At 47.7% G+C, this 17,084-nt stretch overlaps 1 protein-coding gene across 1 annotated transcript in view; it reads left to right on the forward strand.

The window, feature by feature from the left end:
* Positions 1-17,084, forward strand: part of eme1 (essential meiotic structure-specific endonuclease 1) — a 40,213-nt gene that overhangs the window by 837 nt on the left and 22,292 nt on the right. The window contains exon 2 of the mRNA XM_070856822.1: positions 12,454-13,396. Within this exon, the coding sequence (XP_070712923.1) occupies positions 12,472-13,396 (925 nt within the window). The 5' untranslated portion in view covers positions 12,454-12,471. The remainder of the gene's footprint in view (positions 1-12,453; positions 13,397-17,084) is intronic.

The following is a 17,084-nucleotide window of genomic DNA, read 5'->3' on the forward strand; positions in this document are numbered from 1 at the left end:
TGGTGAGGCTACACCTGGAGTACTGTGTACAGTTTTGGTCTCCTTATTTAAGGAGGGATATACTTGCATTGGAGGCTGTTCAGAGAAGGTTCACTAGGTTGAGTCCTGAGATGAAGGGGTTGACTTATGAGGGTAGGTTGGGCCTATACTCATTGGAGGTTCAGAAGAATGAGAGGTGATCTTATTGAAACATATAAGATACTGAGGGGACTTGACAAGGTGGATGCAGAGAGGATGCTTCCACTCGTGGGGGAATCTAGAACTAAGGGGCATAGTTTAAGAATAAGGGGTCGCCCATTTAGAACTGAGATGAGGAGGAATTTCTTCTCTCAGATGGTTGTAAATCTGTGGAATTCTCTGCCACAGAGAGCTGTGGAGGCTCTCATTGGAGTTAGATAGATTTTTGAAAGGTTATGGAGAGTGGGCAGGGAAGTAGAGCTGTGCCCATGATCAGATCAGCCATGATCTTATTAAATGGCGGAGCAGGCTTCAGGAGCCAAATGGCCTACTCCTGCTCCTATTTAAGAACATAAGAAATAGTAACAGGAGTAGGCCTTACGGCTCCTCGAGCCTGCTCCGCCATTCAATAAGATTATGGCTGATCTGATCATGGACTCAGTTCCACTTCCCCGCCCGCTCCCCATAACCCCTTATCGTTTAAGAAACTATCTATTTCTGTCAAATTTATTCAATGTCCCAGCTTTCACAGCTCTCTGAGGCAGCGAATTCCACAGATTTACAACTCTCTGAGAGAAGAAATTTCTCCTCGTCTCTGTTTTAAATTTTTATTCTAAGATTGTGCCCATCAGTGGAAACATCCTCTCTGCATTCACCTTGTCAAGTCCGCTCATAATCTTATTCGTTTCGATAAGATCGCCTCTCATTCTTCTGAACTCCAATGAGTAGAGGCCCAACCTACTCAACCTTTCCTCATAAGTCAACCCCCTCATCCCCGGAATCAACCTAGTGAACCGTCTCTGAACTGCCTCCAAAGCAAGTATATCCTTTCGTAAATATGGAAACCAAAACTGCACTCAGTATTCCAGGTGTGGCCTCACCAATACCCTGTATAGCTGTAGCAAGACTTCCCTGCTTTTATACTCCATCCCCTTTGCAATAAAGGTCAAGATTCCATTGGCCTTCCTGATCACTAGCTGTACCTGCATACTATCCTTTTGTGTTTCATGCACAAGCCCCCCCAGGTCCCACTGAACTGCGGCACTTTGCAATCTTTCTCCATTTAAATAATAACTTGGTCTTTAATTTTTTTCTGCCAAAGTGCATGACCTCACACTTTCCATCTGCCAAATTTTTGACCACTCACTTAGCCTGTCTACTTAGCCTTAGCCTTTCTTATGTTCTCGTGTTTTGAAGGAGGAAAGAGGTAGAGAGGTGGAGATGTTTAGGCAGGGAGCTCCAGAGTTTGGGGGCCGAGGCAACAGAAGGCACGGCCACCAATGGTTGAGCGATTATTATCAGGGATGCTTGGGAGGGCAGAATTAGAGGAGCGCAGACATCTCGGGGCGAGTGGGGGGGGGGAGGGTGGTTGTGGGGCTGGAGGAGATTACAGAGATTGGGGGGGGGGAGGGTGGTTGTGGGGCTGGAGGAGATTACAGAGATAGGGAGGGGTGAGGCCATGGAGGGATTTGAAAATAAGGATGAGAATTTTGAAATCGAGGCGTTGCTTAATCGGAAGCCGATGGGTGAGCAGGACTTGGTGCGAGTTAGGACACACAAGCTGAGTTTTGGATCACCTCTAGTTTACGTAGGGTATAATGTGGGAGGCCAGCCTGGATTGCGTTGCAATAGTCAAGTCTAGAAGTAACGGGCATGGATGAGGGCTTCAGCAGCGGATGAGCTGAGGCAGGGGCGGAGAAGGGCAATGTTATGGAGGTGGAAATAGGCGGTCTTAGTTATGCTGCAGATATGTGGTTGAAAGCTCATTTCAGGGCAAGATTGCGAACAGTGGTTCAGCCTCAGATGGAAGTTGGGGAGAGGGATGGAGTCAGTGGCTAGGGAATGGAGTTTGTGGCGGGGACTGAAAACAATGGCTTCGGTCTTCCCAATATTCAATTGGAGAAAATTTCTGCTCATCCAGAACTGGATGTTGGACAAGCAGTCTGACAATTTAGAGACCGTGGAGGGGTCGAGAGAAGTGGTGGAGAGGTAGAGCTGGGTGTCGTCAGCGTACATGTGGAAACTGACGCTGTGTTTTAGGATGATATCACCAAGGGGCAACATGTAGATGAGAAATAGGAGGGGCCAAGGATAGATCCTTGGGGGACACCAGAGGTAACGATACGGGGGCGGGAAGATAAGCCGTTGCAGGTGATACACACATATATTGCACATTAAACATACCTGCATGTACACATGTACAGGACATGCATATATACACACACTTAATGTGCCTGGGTTATGCTTTTTTCAAAAAGAAGCCTCTACATGAAGATAAAAGACTGCGTGTTCACTATAAATGAATAGACATGGAGTGTCCCTGGCCTTTTCTAACTCCCCTTTAACCACCAATCATGTGTTGTCAGTGCTGATGCAGGCCCCACTGCGGTGTCAATAGTCACCGAATTTTATAAATTAATAGATTGACTGGAGCTGTGCAGTTCCTGTTTTCTTGTAACATCTTGTTCATTGATGTAGAAAAGGTTAATGGGTATCTAATGGAGCTTTTTAAAATGGAGAGGTTTTTAGAAGAAAGACTAGTGGACCTCCTGTGGATTTTCCCACAAAGTGAAGACAAAACAGTTTTTTTATATAATTGTTCACAGGGTGACACTGGCAAGGCTGCATTTATTACCTAGTTGCTCTGGGCTTTCTTGACCTATTGCAATCCATTTACTGTCACGTCAGTGGTCATTAAGAGTATGATGAGTCTCGTGTAGGCCAGACTGGGGGTGTCCGGCTTCCTCACTGAAGAACATTAGTGAACCAGTTAGGTTTTAATGACTGTCTGCCACCTTTTACCCATAAATAACCAAATTTATCAAATTCAGAATTGTACCCTGTGGGTTGCTAGTCCAGCACTGTAACCACTACACAACTGTGAAGACCTAGTCCGGTCTTCACACTGAGGACACTGTCTATCATGTCATGTGACCCTACCACCGTACTATGTGGGATAGATTAAGAATGGATCTAGTAGCTGAGCATTCGTGAGGTGACTTAGGCCATCCGCAGCAGCAGAATTGTATTCCACCACAATCTGTAACCCCATGGCCTGGCATATCCCTCACCCCTCCATTATCATCAAGCTAGTTGACCAAACCTGATTCACTGAGGAGTGTAGAAGAGGATGCTGGGAGCAGCACCAGGCGTACCTGAACGAGGTGCCAACCTGATGATGCTACAACACAGGGTCTACTTTCATGCTAACCAGTGGAAGCAGCATGGTACGGACAGAGCTAAGCGAACCCACAACCAATGGATCAGATCAAAGCTCTGTAGTCCTGCCACATCCAGTCATGAATGGCTCCATGAACATCCCCATCCTCAATGATTGTGGAGCCCAGCACATGAGTGCAAAAGACAAGACTGAAGTGTTCGCAATCATCTTCAGCCAGAAGTGCTGAGTGGATTATCCATCTTTGCCTCCTTCTGATGTCCCCACCATCATAGATGCCAGTCTTCAGTCAATTTGATTCACTCCATGATGCCAAGAAACGGTTGAGTGCACTGGACACAGCAAAGGTGCAAGTCCCAACAACATCCAGCTGTAATGCTGAAGATCTGTGCTCCAGAATTAGCTGCGCCTCCAGTGCAGCCACAACACTAGCATCTACCCAACAATGTGGAAAATTGCCCAGGTATATCCTGTCCACAAAAAGCAGGGAAAATCTGAGCTGGCCAATTACCTACCTCCTGCCCTATCAGTCTATTCTCAATGATGAGCAAAGTGATGGAAGGAGTCATCAACAGTGTTGTCAAGAACATAAGAATTAGGAACAGGAGTAGGCCATCTAGCCCCTCGAGCTTGCTCCGCCATTCAACAAGATCATGGCTGATCTGGCCGTGGACTCAGCTCCACTTACCTGCTCGCTCCCCATAACCCTTAATTCCCTTATTGGTTAAAAATCTATCTATCTGTGATTTGAATACATTCAATGAGCTAACCTCAACTGCTTCCTTGGGCAGACAATTCCACAGATTCACAACCCTCTGGGAGAAGAAATTCCTTCTCAACTCGGTTTTAAATTGGCTCCCCTGTATTTTGAGGCTGTGCCCCCTAGTTCTAGTCTCCCCGACCAGTGGAAACAACTTCTCTGCCTCTATCTTGTCTATCCCTTTCATTATTTTAAATGTTTCTATAAGATCACCCCTCATCCTTCTGAACTCCAACGTGTAAAGACCCAGTCTACTCAATCTATCATCATAAGGTAACCCCCTCATCTCCAGAATCAACCTAGTGAATCGTCTCTGTACCCCCTCCAAAGCTAGTATATCCTTCCTTAAGTAAGGTGACCAAAACTGCACGCAGTACTCCAGGTGCGGCCTCACCAATACCCTGTACAGTTGTAGCAGGACCTCCCTGCTTTTGTACTCCGTCCCTCTCGCAATGAAGGCCAACATTCCATTCACCTTCCTGATTACCTGTTGCACCTGCAAACTAACTTTTTTTTGGGATTCATGCACAAGGAATCTCCGCCTCCTTAAGAACTGGCGCCCGGTCTCCCTCCTCAGCACGGACTACAAAATCTTCGCCAGGGCGATGTCTGCTCGCCTTGGTGCCGTGCTGGACCACATGATCCACCCCGACCAGTCCTACACGGTCCCGGGCCGGACAATTCACGATAACATCCATCTGGTCCGGGACCTCATCCATTGTTCCCAGGAGGCTGGTCTGTCAGTCGCCTTCCTATCCCTCGACCAAGAGAAGGCGTTCGACAGGGTGGATCACGACTATCTGCTCGGAACTCTGCGCGCTTTCGGGTTCGGGACGCATTTCGTCGCCCGGATCCGACTTTTGTACGCCGCCGCGGAGTGTCTGATTAAGGTTAACGGGTCCTTGACGGCGCCCCTTCGCTTTAGGAGAGGGGTGCGCCAGGGATGCCCCATGTCTGGCCAGTTATACGCCGTTTGCGTGGAGCCTTTCCTGCGCCTCTTGCGGACGAGGTTGACGGGACTGGCTCTGCAAGGGCCGGGCGTGGAGGTCGTCCTCTCGGCTTACGCCGATGACGTGCTCCTCGCGGTAAAGGATCCCGCTGACCTGCGGAGGATGCGTGAGTGCCAGGAGATTTACTCGGCCGCGTCCTCCGCCAGGATCAACTGGGAGAAATGTTCCGGACTCCTGGTGGGTCAGTGGCGGGTGGACTCCCTGCCGGAGGAGCTCAGGCCTTTTGCCTGGAGCACGACCCATCTCCTCTATCTGGGAGTCTACCTTAGCCCAGACGAGGGAGCCTGGCCGGCGAACTGTCAGGAGCTGGAGGCCAAGGTCGCCGCTCGCCTAGGGCGCTGGACAGGACTGCTCCGAGTGCTGTCCTACAGGGGTCGAGCGCTAGTCATAAACCAGCTGGTGGCCGCAATGTTGTGGTACCGGCTGGTCACTTTGACCCCTCCCCCTGCGTTTGTCGCCAAGATACAGAAGAAGCTGGTGGACTTCTTCTGGAACAACAGGAAGCACTGGGTCTCTGCCGCGGTCCTGAGTCTCCCGCTTGAGGAGGGCGGTCAGTCGTTGGTGTGCGTCAGCGCCCAGCTCGCGACTTTCCGTCTTCAGACCCTGCAGAGATACTTTTACGTCGAGCCCCCTCCTAGGTGGTGCACTCTGGCGAGGTATTTCTTCCGCCAGCAGCGCAACCTCAACTATGACACGCAGCTCCTGTTTGTGAACTTGGGGGGTGTCAGGACCGCCCTCCGGGAGCTGCCTGTCTTTTATAAGGAACTCATCAGGGTCTGGAACAAAGTCTCCACCAAGCGCAGCTCTCCGCCAGCTGGAGTGGCGGCCGTCCTGCAGGAGCCGCTGCTCGGGAATCCGTACCTCCACGACCGAGGTTTTATGTGGCAGTCGGAAGAGAGGGCTGTGGCTGGTGAGGTGACCAGGGTCAGGGACCTGCTCGATGGCGGAGGAGCGGGCTGGATGGCGCCAGACACGCTGGCGCGGCGCCTAAATTCTGCCAACGTCCGCCACGCGGCCGAAGCCATCGAGTTGCTAAAAACAATTTTGGGCCCTGACTCTGTTAGGTGCATCGAGGAGGCTCAAGCACGTGGGGAGATCCCGTCCGAACTGACCCCCGTCCGGACGGAATTCCTCATCGGCGCCAAACCCCGGAACCTCCCTCGGGGGCCGGCGCCTCACAACTTGAGCCGCCTCGGGGAAATCCCCTCCGTGCCTTTCAGTTCCGCGCGGAGGGGTTTCCTGTACGGGCTGCTCCTGCACACTCTCAACTTTGCCATCCTCGCCTGCCGTCCGGACACGCCATGGCGTACCATCCTGCCGTCCGGAGGAGGCGGGGGTCCCCGATGGAGGGCACTCTACGCAGGGGTCCTCCCACTATTCATCGGTGACTTGGCCTGGAGGGTGGTGCACGGAGCAGTGCTGTGCAATAAATTTTTAAGCCGGTTTATGGACTCCCAGGCCGCCTGCAATTTCTGCGGTCTGGAGGAGTCAGTGTTCCATGTTTTTATCGAGTGCACAAGGTTGCAGCCCGTGTTCCATTATTTTGAAGGGGCTGCTCCTGAAATTCTGGCTGCACTTCAGTCCCACACTCCTGATCTTTGGGCACCCTGTGCGGAGGGGAGCGGGTAGGTCCGAAGGCCTCCTCGTAGGACTGCTCCTGGGCATGGCCAAGGGTGCCATCAGCCGGTCCAGGCAGCGGGCGGTCGAGGGGGTCGTTCAACCTGACTGCCTGCCTCTCTTCCGCTCTTACATCTGGTCCAGGGTGTCCTTGGAGATGGAGCACGTGGTGTCCACCGGTACGCTCGCGGCCTTCCGCGAGAGGTGGGCACCGGAGGGACTGGAGTGCATCATCACGCCCGGCAATCAAATTTTAATTTGATTTTACGTTTTAAAGTTTAATTTGTTTTAATTGCCGGTGCTTTTAGTGTCCCCCTCTCCTTTTATAGGGGGCACTGGAAAAATTTGATTTTAGCACCCAAAAAAAAAAGAGAAAAAAAAAGGGGCCTTGTAAATGTCTGGTGTGTCATCCAGGGCGGGTGGCACGGTTTAATGTCTTTTTTGTTCACAGATAAACTCAAAAAGAGTTTCATGCACAAGGAAGAGTTTCATGCACAAGGACCCCCAGGTCCCTCTGCACCGCAGCATGTTGTAATTTCTCCCCATTCAAATAATATTCCCTTTTACTGTTTTTTTTTTTCCCCAAGGTGGATGACCTCACACTTTCCGACATTGTATTCCATCTGCCAAACCTTAGCCCATTCGCTTAACCTATCTAAATCTCTTTGCAACCTTTCTGTGTCCTCTACACAACCTGCTTTCCCACGAATCTTTGTGTCATCTGCAAATTTTGTACTGCAAGTGGCAGTTACCATTAATCTGCTCACCGATACTCAATCTGGTTTCTGCCAGGACCACTCTGCTCCAGACCTCATCAGCTCTCATTCAAACATGAACACGAGTTGCATTCCAGATGTGAGATCAAGGCCAGCATTTGGCCGAGTGTAGCACTAAGGGGACTTAGTCAATGGAGATCAGGGGAAAGGCTCTTGTGGCTGGAGTCATACCTGCTTTAAAGGTAGATGGTTGTGCATTGAAGGTGCCATGGGAAGTTTACAGCGTTAAAGGTGTTGTGCAAATGCAAGTTGTTGCTGGAGGCCAATCACATTAGCCCCAGGACATGGCTGCAGGTGTTGCTTAGGGCACCTTACTGGGCTCAACTATCTTCCGTTGCTTCATCAATGGTCCCTCCATTATAATGTCATAAGTCGAGCTGTATACTGATTGCAAAGTGTTCAGTTCCATTCGCAATTCCACAGGTAATGGAGCAGTCCGTGCCCGCATACAGCAAGAGCTGGACAACATCCAGGCTTGTGCTGATAAGTGGCAAGTAACATTTGCGCCACACAAGTGCCAGGCAATGACCATCTCCTCATGACATTCAGTGGCATTACCATTGTCGAATCCCTCACCATCAACATCCTGGGGGGGAGTCACCATTGACCAGAAACTCAACTGAATCAGCCACATAAATCAAAATCCCGTGGCTACAAGAGCGGGTCAGAGGCTGGGTATTCTGCAGCGAGTGACTCACCTCCTGACTCCCCAAAGTCTTTCCACCATCTACAAGGCACAAGTCAGGGGTGTGATGGAATACTTTTCACTTGCCTTACTTAGAGTGCAGCTTCAACAACACTCAATGACATCATCCAGGACAAAGCAGCCCACTTGATTGGCACCCCATCCACCACCTTCAACATTCACTCCCTGCACCACCGACGCACCGTGGCTGCAGTGTGTACCATCTCATTTTGGAAAAATGCACAATTTGTGCCCGGATTGTCGATTGCGCCCAAGCAGAAACTCTATCCGTAGATCTCTAAATAGAAAAAAATCTGGCAGGCTGCCAAAATTAGCCATGGAAGATAGATAATATCGGTAATGATAGTCAGAAAGGCATTCCGAGGGAGCAGGAAGCCCTCTAGAGCGGGAGGTGGGTCCTATGGCATAGCAGGAGATGGTAGGAAAAGCCGCAGAATTCTTCGCCAAGACAAAACACTTGGAAAAGTTTCATAAATCACTTGTGTGAAAACAGAAATGGAGGGGGAGAGAAAGCTAAAGCTGAGGCAGTGGTGAGTAGTTCTAAACGTACTATGATCGAGGAGGAAGTGTATGATAGAAGTGTGACGTTGTAGGGTGACTGTGTCACAATGGCGACACCCAAATAAGGAGTATTTGCAAAACAAATATAAATATTGTTTCCACAGAATGGCAAATGGGTAAAGGGAGAAAGCTTGGCGATTGTCACTCGAAGGACAAGGTGGGGGGGGGGAGTTGGAAGAAATTATTTTTTTTTTTTAAAAAGAGGTTTTTCAGAATGTGGAATGCTTTACTACAAGTGGCTATTGGTTATAATTTAAAATGGAATGCAATAAGTATTTGAAAAATAATGACCCTGAAATTCCGGCCTCCCCGGGTCTGTACGGATTGTGTCCGGACCCGGGAAGGCATCACAAAAGCCGGTTTTTGATGCGCATGTGCCGAAAACCAGCTTTTCCGATCTGTCAAGTTCTGGCTTGTATCACCTAGCTTTGCATCATCAGCAAACTTGCAGAAGATTGCTCCAGCTGAAGAACCAGTCGTGGCCCAGTCACAGTGGGGTGAGCGTTGCTTTTAGTTGCTGTGATTCCCAATTAATCCGGACATTTTTTTGAATGAATGTTTTGTTTTTGACCGGCAGAAACTTTTATTTGCCCATAGTTGGTTTTTAACTACATTTCAGGAAAAAATATATAATCTGAAAATCTATGGTTAGGAAACTCTTCATTCCATTCAAATACAGCAAAAAAAATCCTTCCAGCAGGTATTATGCTCAGTGAGAAATCAGTACCTTCGAGAGAAAATTGAGCAGCAAAGAGAGCCTTTGTACAGTGTCGTACTCTAACTCATTCTTTCTGAGTTTCATAACACATTTCCTCCTTCCTGCAATCTCCCAGTTTTTAACATCTGGGTTTAGCATCATCTAATTACTATTTCCTAGCAATGTTATACATTGGCACAAACGTGGAACAACCTGCTTACCCACATGGTCCTGCTGGTTAAGCACAGCGTGGAGGCAAGAAGGATGAAAAGTAGGAGTATGAGCAGGGAGGGGAACCTTTCAACAACCCTGATTGATTTATTCCCCACAGCCAGTGTCATGCATCTAGTTATAGTGTCAGAGATGCTGCCCTCGCTCAGATTAGCATAGATCATAAGAACACAAGAAATAGGAGCAGGAGTAGGCCATATGGCCCCTCGAGCCTGCTCCGCAATTCAATAAGATCATGGCTGATCTGATCATGGGCTCAGCTCCACTTCCCTGCCCACTCCCCATAATATCCCTTTACTCCCTTATCCCTCAAAAATCTGTCTATCTCTGCCTTAAATATATTCAATGACCCAGCCTCCACAGCTCTCTGGGGCAGAGAATACCACAGATTTACAACCCTCTGAGAGAAGAAATTCCTCCTCATCTCAGATTTAAATGGACGACCCCTTATTATGAAACTAGTTCTAGATTCCCTCATGAGCGGAAACATCCTTTCTGCATCTACCTTGTCGAGCCCCCTCAGTATCTTATATGTTTCAATAAGATCACCTTTCATTCTTCTGAACCTCCAATGAGTATAGGCCCAACCTACACAACCTTTCTTAAGTCAACCCCTTCATCTCAGGACTCAACCTAGTGAACCTTCTCTGAACTGCCTCCAATGCAAGTATATCCTTAAATATGGAGACCAAAACTCTACGCAGTACTCTAGGTGTGGCCTCATCAATACCTTGTACAGTTGTAGCAGGACTTCTCTGATTTTATACTCCATTCCCTTTCCAACATTCCATTTGCCTTCCTGATCACTTGCTGTACCTGCATACTAACTTTGTGTTTCATGCACAAGGACCCCCAGGTCCCTCTGTACTGCAGCATTTTGTAATTTCTCCCTATTTAAAACGCTTTTTTATTTTTTCTGCCACCCATATTATGGGCTCAATTTTCCCCAGTATTTGTGCCAATTTTTTGGAGTAGCCTGTTTTTTGTGGCCTAACTTAAAAATCCCCGGTTTCCCCAATCAATTTGCATCAGTGTAGCTCAGTTAGTTAAGTTTTTTTTAGGTAGGTTCAAAAGGGGGCGTTACCAGCCACCTACACCAATTCTGGCCATTTAGGCAACTTTGGCCAGCTAATAGTTACTCAATTTCTACTTAGGCCAGCGTATGTGGCCTCTCGAAATCGGTGCAGGTAAGTACATCGGAGGCCATTCGGGCTGGGGCGGGAAGCGGAGCGGACCTGGACCGACACGAAATTGGGGGCACCGGAGAGGCTCGGGGGTGGGGAGGGTAGCGAACTGGCCGGCACAAAATTGGGGGCCACAGAACGGCGAAAGGGAAGGCACTGGAGAGGCTTGGGGCGAAAGGATCATGCTGGCCAGCACGAAATCGGGGGCCACAGAGCGGCGGGGGGAAGGGCACCGGTGAGGCTCGGCGGGGGAGGGTACTCTCCGCAACTGACCAGGAAGGCACCTCACTCGGAGCTCTACTGCGCATGCGTGGCCATTTCAGAGCATCAAGAACGTGAAGTTTTTCCCCCTCGCATGCGCAGAGGGCACAACTCCTTTTTCCAGCGCAGACCGCAGGCTCCACCCCCCCCCCCCACGGCGACTGGCCACGATACGCCGCTGCAGATTAGAGGCCAAACATCGGGGAAACGTCGGAGATTTTTTTCTATTTACCTAATTAAGCAGCGCAACGCAGGCAATATGCCAGAAAACTGGCTCGGGAAAAATTGAGCCCAAAATTCCATCTGCCAAATTTTTGCCCACTCACTAAGCCTGTCTATATCCTGATGCAGATTTTTTGTGTCCTTCTCACAACTTGCTTTCCCACCTATCTTTCTATCATCAGCAAACTTGGCTACATTACACTCGGTCTCTTCGTCCAAATCATGATCAACCATTGGATCATAATGGCATTTTCTACACCCAAAGGCCTGTGGGGAGGCCTGAAAGTGTTTTTTAATGACCACTATAATGTATACTGAATTCTTTATTACTTTCTAAATTTACTTTTAGAAACGCTAGGTAATTTGCTTAATGTACCCCTTTTGTAATTCCTGATGTAATATTGTCCCAGCCTTTTAATTCATGTTCTTGCAGCTCACTTTCAACTTACTATCAGCACTGTTTTCAACTCTTGAAACTATATTAAAATTGCAGAGGGTTAATAAATCAAAATTGTGCTTTAATCTTGAATGTTCAAGGTTTACAAGTCACTTTCAAGAGATGAAAGTTTCAGAATTTTGACTGCCAGTGGGTTGTTACAGGCCTTTCACCTCTGGGACCCGGCTTTGAATCTAACCTTGAATCCAGTCTCCTCTGCCTGCTGGCTGTAAGGGTTATATGTGAAATTAGTTTTCAGGCTGAATCCAGTTCTTGGTGGGCTTGGGATATGGATTGAGATTGCAAACTTGTTTGGCGTAATTAAAAGGCAGAAAGTCCACCGGCTGGCTGTTGTGGCAAATGGAAAAATGTTGTTTTTTGAGGTGCGACTCGCATGTTGATGCTGAGACATAATGTTGGGGCAGAATAGAGGGAGCTTTACTATGCCTCTAAAGTGTGCTGTATCTGACCTGAGAGTGCCAGATACTGATACTGGGTGCCTATAGTGTGAACTATTTCATTCCCCTCCACACTCATTCTTCACCTTGAGCAGCGCACAACACACCAAACAAATTGAAGTCTGCAGAACTCTGTTTATGTCACTGTTTCATATGTTTTCTGTTTGAGGTGTTGACAGCTTGGAGTTGACGGGAGGATGCTGTGGTGTGACGATGGTTCGGAAGAAGAAGCTAGTGTCACAGACCTAAATAACGATTCAATTGAGCTGCCTGTTTTCAGCTTCACTGGCCTACGAAGCCACACAGCTCGCGATGGCACATTGGATTTCAAACACAGAGCTCCAGCACAGTTGGATTCAGTTGTCATCGAAGGCTCAGACTCTGAAAGCTGTGACCCTCCGTTGGCCAAAACTAGATGCTCTCAGCCAGATCTCAGCCACTCTGTTAAGTGCTTGCCCAAGAAAGTAGTAACGGTTGTGAGTAGTGAGAGTGATGGTGAAGAGGATCTAATAATCCCTCTATTGGAGAGATTGAAAACAAGGCACACTGGGAACCAAAAGGTTGAGAAGTCTGACCACCCGCTTTCCAAATCTAGTCAAGAAAATTCCAGTCACAACTCTGTGCTTGGGACTTCAATACGCAATAGCCCTCAACTTAGTCAAGTCGGTCCCGAGATTAAGACGACTGATGTTTGTGTGCTCAGTAAAGGCCAAGCTACAGGACCTTCATTCAGTAGACGGAGAGCTTTCCTGTCTCGCTCTACATGGAATATTTCAGACTCCGATGATGGCGACAAAGTGTGCGTGTTGCAACCAACAAACTCGTGTGAGCCTCGTAATAATTCAACTCAGCAGTGTGTTGGGAATGCGCCGTGCTCCAGGGAAGTGGCGTCTGATCCGCCCCAGCCACAGAAAAAGCTTAAACGGAATGCGGCAGAAGCAGAAAAGGCTCAACAGGAGGCAGTGAAAAAACGCGAAGAGCGAGAGCAGCAGCGAGCAGAGAAGGGAAATGTTCAGCGGCAGCGGGAAGAGGAAAAAGCACAGAGAAAGGAGATTGCTGACATTGAGAAGATGCTGAGACCAGGAGAATGCCTCAAACACATGCTGGTCTCCATTGATCCAGGTGAGTTTAAAAGAAACAATATGATTTGAATGTATTGAGCAAACAATGAGGCTGCTCTTGGCTTGAGAGCCTCAACTATTGGAAAGCATCTGCTTCTATCTACCCTGTCCCATCCTTTCATCATTTGTGTCATATCCCTGATTGTTTGTTTGATGAGTTATTTTGACATCTGATGGGTTAACTTAGCATGTTGATGGAGCTACAATTTGTAGATCATGGTTTGCAGATTTGAGGATATTTTTCTCAGCACGGTGTGACTTTGAGCCTGTTATAGAAACATTGGCCCCAAGTTTCCACATGATTTGCTCCTGATTTTTAGGAGCAACTGGTGGAGAACGGAGTATCTTAGAAATCGGAATTCTCCACATTTAAGTTTTCTGCAGTTCTAGTCAGGTAGAACAGTTTCACTTTTGAACAGAATGTTTTTTTCAAAAGGGGGCGTGTCCGGCCACTGACGCCTGATTTGAAAGTTTCCACAGTGAAAACGTACTCCAAACTAACTTAGAATGGAGCAAGTGAAGATTTTTGTAGGCTTGAAAAAACCTTGTCTACACATTAAAAAATCAGGCGCAGGTTACAAATTAGGCGTCGGGAACGAGGTAGGGGGGAAGGGAAGTCATTAAATTCTACAATAAATCCTTATTTATACTTATACAAATATTATACAAATAAATCCAACCTGAATAAAAAATTTATAAGCAAAGAAAAGATTAAATAAACCATGTTCCTACCTGTGTGAAAGTGCTTCAGGCAGGTCTTTCAGGCAGCCGTTTGCCGTCGGGCCCAACCGACGGCTGGGGGGGGGGAGGGAGGGAGAAAGCTGCAGGAAGCCTCAGTACTTGAGGCAGCCGTTTGCCGTCGGGCCCGATGGATGGCAGGGGGAGAAAGCTGCAAGAAGCCTCAGTGTTGATCATGGAAGGGCAATGTGGTTTTATTAAAAAATTTTAAAAATTGAACAGCTACAAAGAATTTGAATAATCTCAAACAAGTGCATGTGTCCCGTTTATCACAGTCTATCTTTAATTACAGAATGCACTCCCTCACCCTCACACACAGAAATATCAAGAAAATTAAAATACAAGCCTTTGCAAGGGTTCAATAAACAAATTTTCACTTTTTCTGCAGCACTTTTTAAAATGGCCGAGTGCCAATGTTTACTTCAGACTGCGCGTGCGCGAACGCTCCAACGCGCACGCGCAGGGTTGCCGGCACGAACAAAACTCATTTAAATTGTACCCGCCCCCTCCTACTTACAAAATCGGCGCGAGTGGTAGGCTCCGCCCCCTGTGCGCCACGCCAAGCAGACATCGAGCTGCAAAGCGCTCGAGAATAGCGCGTTTTTTTTTCAGGCGCCGTTTTCGCCGCGAAAAACAGGCGCCCAGCTCGGAGGGGCGCCTGTTTTGCCGCGTATGGAAACTTGGGGCCATAGAAAATAGGTGCAGGAGTAGGTCATTTGGCCCTTCGAGCCTGCACCGCCATTCAATGAGTTCATGGCTGAACATGCAACTTCAGTACCCCATTCCTGCTTTCTCGCCATACCCCTTGATCCCCCTAGTAGTAAGGACTACATCTAACTCCTTTTTGAATATATTTAGTGAATTGGCCTCAACAACTCTCTGTGGTAGAGAATTCCACAGGATCACCACTCTCTGGGTGAAGAAGTTTCTCCTCATCTCGGTCCTGAATGGCTTACCCCTTATCCTTAGACTGTGACCCCTGGTTCTGGACTTCCCCAACATTAATAAGAACATAAGAATTAGGAACAGGAGTAGGCCATCTAACCCTTCGAGCCTGCTCCGCCACCCAACAAGATCACGGCTGATCTGGCCGTGGACTCGGCTCCACTTACCCGCCCGCTCCCCATAACCCTTAATTCCCTTATTGGTTAAAAAAACTATCTATCTGTGATTTGAATATATTCAATGAGCTAGCCTCAACTGCTTCCTTGGGCAGAGAATTCCACAGATTCACAACCCTCTGGGAGAAGAAATTCCTTCTCAACTCGGTTTTAAATTGGCTCCCCCGTATTTTGAGGCTGTGCCCCCTAGTTCTAGTCTCCCCGACAAGTAGAAACAACCTCTCTGCCTCTATCCTGTCTATCCCCTTCATTATTTTAAATGTTTCTATAAGATCACCTCTCATCCTCCTGTACTCCAACGAGTAAAGTCCCAGTCTACTCAATTTATCATCATAAGGTAACCCCCTCATCTCCGGAATCAGCCTAGTGAATCATCTCTGTACCCCTTCCAAAGCTAGTATATCCTTTCTTAAGTAAGGTGACCAAAACTGCACGCAGTACTCCAGGTGCGGCCTCACCAATACCCTGTACAGTTGCAGCAGGACCTCCCTGCTTTTGTACTCCATCCCTCTTGCAATGAAGGCCAACATTCCATTCACCTTCCTGATTACCTGCTGCACCTGGAAACTAACTTTTTGGGATTCATGCACAAGGACCCCCAGATCCCTCTGCACCGCAGCATGTTGTAATTTCTCCCCATTCAAATAATATTCCCTTTTATTGTTTTTCTTTCCAAGGTGGATGACCTCACATTTTCCAACATTGTATTCCATCTGCCAAACCTTAGCCCATTCGCTTAACCTATCTAAATCTCTTTGCAGCCTCTCTGTGTCCTCTACACAACCCGCTTTCCCACTAATCTTTGTGTCATCTGCAAATTTTGTTACACTACACTCTGTCCCCTCTTCCAGGTCATCTATGTATATTGTAAACAGTTGTGGTCCCAGCACCGATCCCTGTGGCACACCACTAACCACCGATTTCCAACCCGAAAAGGACCCATTTATCCCGACTCTCTGCTTTCTGTTAGCCAGCTAATTCTCGATCCATGCTAATACATTTCCTCTGACTCCACGTACCTTTATCTTCTGCAGTAACCTTTTGTGTGGCACCTTATCGAATGCCTTTTGGAAATCTAAATGCACCACATCCATCGGTACACCTTTATCCACCATGCTCGTTATATCCTCAAAGAATTCCAGTAAATTAGTTAAACATGATTTCCCCTTCATGAATCCATGTTGCGTCTGCTTGATTGCACTATTCCTATCTCGATGTCCCACTATTTCTTCCTTAATGATAGCTTCAAGCATTTTCCCACTACAGATGTTAAACTAACCGGCCTATAGTTACCTGCCTTTTGTCTGCCCCCTTTTTTAAACAGGCGTTACATTAGCTGCTTTCCACTCCGATGGCACCTCCCCAGAGTCCAGAGAATTTCGGTAGATTATAACGAATGCATCTGCTATAACTTCCGCCATCTCTTTTAATACCCTGAGATGCATTTCATCAGGACCAGGGGACTTGTCTACCTTGAGTCCCATTAGCCTGTCCAGCACTACCCCTCTAGTGATAGTGATTGTCTCAAGGTCCTCCCTTCCCACATTCCCGTGACCAGCAATTTTTGGCATGGTTTTTGTGTCTTCCACTGTGAAGACCGAAGCAAAATAATTGTTTACGGTCTCAGCCATTTCCACATCTCCCATTATTAAATCCCCTTTCTCATCTTCTAAGGGACCAACATTTACTTTAGTCACTCTCTTCTGTTTTATATATTGGTAAAAGCTTTTACTATCTGTTTTTATGTTTTGCGCAAGTTTACTTTAGTAATCTATCTTTCCTTCCTTTATTGCTTTTTTAGTCATTCTTTGCTGTCGTTTAAAATTTTCC

Source organism: Pristiophorus japonicus, chromosome 16 (assembly GCF_044704955.1).
Source record: "Pristiophorus japonicus isolate sPriJap1 chromosome 16, sPriJap1.hap1, whole genome shotgun sequence".
Taxonomy (NCBI): domain Eukaryota; kingdom Metazoa; phylum Chordata; class Chondrichthyes; family Pristiophoridae; genus Pristiophorus; species Pristiophorus japonicus.